General features: G+C 43.8%; 1 protein-coding gene across 1 annotated transcript; it reads left to right on the top strand.

The window, feature by feature from the left end:
• Positions 1-707: 707 nt before the first annotated feature.
• Positions 708-1,980, top strand: LOC106168535 (uncharacterized). Its single transcript, XM_013547635.2, has 2 exons — positions 708-1,475; positions 1,744-1,980. The coding sequence occupies exons 1-2, from the start codon at positions 708-710 to the stop codon at positions 1,978-1,980; spliced, it is 1,005 nt and encodes a 334-aa protein (XP_013403089.2).
• The last annotated feature ends 2,443 nt before the right edge of the window (positions 1,981-4,423 follow it).

Genomic DNA, 4,423 nt, shown 5'->3' with positions numbered 1-4,423 from the left:
TAACTGTCTGAAACCTGGGTATTTAGATCAGAGTAGAACCTTGACCGCGAGGACAAAGCGACAGGTGTGGTACACTGGCAGTCGTAGCCGTGGACCTGCACACAGGCGGCTCAGGCCATATGTTTTTTTTTTTTTTTTTTTCACCGACTGGAGCAGCGGTGGAGTCCGGCAGCCCCCTCAGCGACTGAGTAGCGCTCTTCGGGACAGCACTGCTTACCTCCATGGCATGAGGAAGGGGCTAGAAAAGGTGCCCTAACATCCACACTATCCTAGTCAGCATACCGGGGCTGTTGGGGGGCCTAAATAAGCGGTCGACTTACAAAGAAGAAAATAAGGAAACAAATAACTAGGCATACCTCATTGATCTTTACCACGTGGGATGTACGTTCGCTCCTGGACAGAGACGATGCGGACAAACCACAGAGACGCACAGCACTTATTGCAAGTGAACTCGCTAGGTACAACATCAATATCGCTGTCTTAATTCCCAGACTGACAGGAGTATTTGAGCTTAGTGAACGAGGTGCAGGTTACACCTTCTTTTGGAGTGGTTGCAGCCCTGAGGAGAGACGCGAGGCTGGCGTTGGCTTTGCAGTGAGGACGAAACTGGTTGTCAAGCTGGTTGGCCCATCTACAGGTATAGATTATCGTCTGATGACCTTCCGACTCCCTTTCTGAAGAAGTTTGTCAGTGACTATGCGTCCACCATGACCAACCCAGAGGAGATCAAAGACAAGTCCTACGAGGACCTAAATGCTACCATCACCTCAGTTCCCAACGCAGACAAGCTTTTTATATTCGGTGACTTTAACGCCAGAGTTGTCAGTGACACTACATGGGAAGGGGTGGTTGGGGAGCATGGGATCGGCAACTGTAACACCAACGGACTGCTGATTCTCCAGACATGTGCCGAGCACAACCTTCTGATCACAAACACCATCTTTAGCCTCCCCATCTGCAACAGGGCATCACGGATGGACCCACGCTCAAAGCATTTGAATTTCATCGACTTTGTCATCATCAGGAAGAGAGACAGGCAAGATATACGGGTCACGAAGGTCATGTGCGGTGCAGAGTGCTGGACAGACCATGGCCTTATCATCTCCAAAGCCAACCTATGCATCCAGCCCAAAAGGCGTCCACAAGGTATGAAAGCCCCTAAATGCCTGAATGTCAACATGCTGAAACTAGACAACATCAAGCAGAACTTTGTAGACACCTTGGAAAAAAGCCTTGAGTCCACTGAAAAAGACAACCAGAGCGTTGAAGAAGCATGGGGTGTACTATATGAGACGGTGTATAACACTGCTATGGAATGCCTAGGACCTTCCACTAGGAAGCACAAAGACTGGTTTGATGACAACTCTACTGAGATCAAGGAGCTGTTAGATATCAAACACCAAGCCTACAGAGCTCACGCTGAAGATTCCAAGTCTCAGTTTAAAAGAGATATACTTAAGAGAGCAATTAGCAATGTACAGCTTAAGCTACGTTAGATGCAGGTCTCCTGGCTACATACCGAAGCTGATGAGATACAGAGCTTCGCAGGCAAGAAGGATATGAAGACCTTCTACAGTGCTTTGAGAGAAGTATATGGTCCCACTACCTCTGGCTCTGCCCCTCTCCTCAGTGTTGGTGATTCTACTCTAGGACAAGATCCTTGTAAGGTGGGCGTAACACTTTATTAGTGTACTGAACCGCCCCTCCACCATTATTGATGATGCCATCGACCGACTCCCCCAGGTACCAATCAGTGAGTCACTGGATGACATTCCAAATTTGGAGGAGATCCATAAAGCTATTCACCAGCTATCCAGTGACAAAGCACCTGGCTCAGACTCCATCCCAGCTGAAGTCTACAATAATGGTTGCATAGTGCTGACTGAGAAGTGTCAGCAGCTGTTCCAGCTCATCTGGCATCACGAGACAGTTCCACAGGACTTCAAGGATGCTTCCATTACACACCTGTACAAGCGGTAGTCATCAGGCATGTGACAATCATTGTGGAATTTCACTTCTGTCCATTGCAGGCAAAGCCCTAGCTAGAGTTCTACTTAACCGCCTTATAGCCCACCTCGAGCAGGGTCTCCTTCCAGAGAGCCAATGTGGCACCCGGAAAGAATGTGGAACTACTGACATGGTGTTCGCAGCTAGGCAGCTCAAAGAAAAATACCCAGGAACAAAATGTTGGCCTTTATTCCACCTGTGTCGACTTGACCAAGGCATTTGATACTGCAGAGATGGCCTTTGGAGAATCATAGCAATTACGGGTGTCCCAGAAAGTTCAACACATTCACGGGTTCAAGACAATGGAGAGACCTCAAAACCACTTGCGGTCTCAAATGGAGTTGATCAATGGTGTGTTCTTGCCCAATATCTGTTTAGTCTCGTGTTCTTAGCCATGTTGACAGATGCCTTCAAAGATTCTGATGTACGCATTGGCATTAGATACCGTACAGATAGATCACTCTTCAACCTGCGAAGGATTCAAGCAAAAACTAAGGTGAAGTCAATTACCATCAGTAACTTTCTATTTGCCAATGACTGTGCCCTCAGTGTTCTGAGATGCATTTTAAGTGTTGACAGGTTCTCTAATGCCTCATACCTGGGAAGCACACTTCCACGTGTTGTTGTCAGGAAACTTCTTGACATAAAATGGCAAGAAAAAGAATTCGGACACAGTGGTCCTCACTAAGGCAAACATACACAGCATATTCACTCTTCTGATACAGGCACAGCTGCGCTGGGCAGGCCATGTAGTTCGTATGCCAGACTATCGGCCACCCAAGATACTGCAATAGGGAAATCGCTCCCTTGGTGGTCAAAAGAAGCGCTTCAAAGACACCCTGAAAGCTTCGCTAAAGGCCTTCAATACCAGCCATGACACCCGGGAGATGCCTGCAATGAACAGACTAAAGTGGCGTTCAGATGTTCATTCTGGTGCCAAAGCCTATGAAACCAACCGAATTACCAAGGCAGAAAAACAAAGACAGGCCAGGAAAAGCAGTACCTGGGACTAGGATGAACTCAGCATGAACACAGAAAACAACACACGTGTACCTCGGTGGGTAATAATCTGGAGAAGAGGGCAAAACTGAATTTCTTTCCTATGTCCAGTGAAATTATGAGCCTTGTTTGACAAAACTGAAATACCATTACTAATCAGACTGATCAGCATACACTTGAAACTAACATTATCTGAATTTATTTATTTAAAATTAGCAACAGCATTCTAGAGGACCAAGAATATTCAGAGGGTTTACAAACTAACAATAAGACAAAAAATCATAAAACTCTGCCACCCCATAAATAATATAAATGAATTCTCAAAAATAAGTACTGAAGAATTATTTTGCCGTTAAATTGATGACCAGGCAGCTGTAATACCCCGTTTTATGTTTAGCCTAAATTTAGTGTACATATACGTTTATGGATTTTCTGTTTATGCATTTATTTTATTAACGCTTATGTTTTCGCACAGCATACATAACTCGGAAAACCTTTAGAGCCAAGATATTGGTAGGTCCAGTCGAATCGATATATTAATCTAAAATGAATAAAATCGTGACATCTTGGATAAATCCTATGCCATATTGCCCCTCTGTCAGGATCAAAACAATCTGATCCAGCTGTTACAGATTTGGACGAAAGACTTTCATCCAATTTTGTAACAGGTAGGGAAGATTTGTAGTAGAGAGAACCGCTATGCTGTGCTATACCAATACACGAAAAGCTTATTTGCATAATAATAATAATAATACAACTTACTAACTGATAGAAATCGATTGCCTTTTTTATCCTTTAACTAATTACATGTAGTTCAATTAATTCACTTCCAGTCCAAGACTACATTTTGGACCTACAAATTCATTTTGACAGGATTGCAGATGCATGTAACCCTTACTTCGCATGTAATTCATTCGTCCAACCGAAATCATAAGAGTAGTAAAACCATAATGTAACCAATTCTATAAAACCATGCAAACTTACCAAAAATTATTCTTTTCTCCAAACCTTTGCCTCTACTTGGATGTCTTGGATAATTGCGCCTTCTTAGATATTCTGCTCTTCTTAATCAGTTATCTCCCACGGCAACGTGAAAATGAGTGAGCTAACTGTCTGAAACCTGGGTATTTAGATCAGAGTAGAACCTTGACCGCGCTGCACTATCTTGCAAATTACTTGGCGTTTCAGCAACCGGCATAAGATGATAGATAGTAATACGGGATTGGGGCCTCAAAGGCAAAAGTTTTAAATCCATTACAGGCATAACCACAGCGCACAATTTTATTATACAAACTGGCAAAAACCAGTCTTTCAAAGCCATCTTTACTCATAAGCACTGCGCACATGTTGAGTAGGAGTAAATGTTTTTTGATGAATTACCTATTACCCCTTATATCAGAGACACGTTTGTTCGGGA

The sequence above is a fragment of the Lingula anatina genome, chromosome 8 (genome assembly GCF_051362555.1).
Source record: "Lingula anatina isolate TDL-2025a chromosome 8, LinAna3.0, whole genome shotgun sequence".
Lineage (NCBI taxonomy): Eukaryota > Metazoa > Brachiopoda > Lingulata > Lingulida > Lingulidae > Lingula > Lingula anatina.
The sequence above is the reverse complement of the archived record's forward strand: the minus strand, read 5'-3'. Positions and strand labels throughout refer to the sequence as shown.

Excerpts from the sequence above, each read along its gene's own strand:
- LOC106168535 (XM_013547635.2), top strand. The coding sequence starts at position 708 with ATGACCAACCCAGAGGAGATCAAAGACAAGTCCTACGAGGACCTAAAT. Across the intron at positions 1,476-1,743 it reads TTAAGAGAGCAATTAGCAAT|GTACCAATCAGTGAGTCACT; the intron begins GTACAGCTTAAG and ends CGACTCCCCCAG.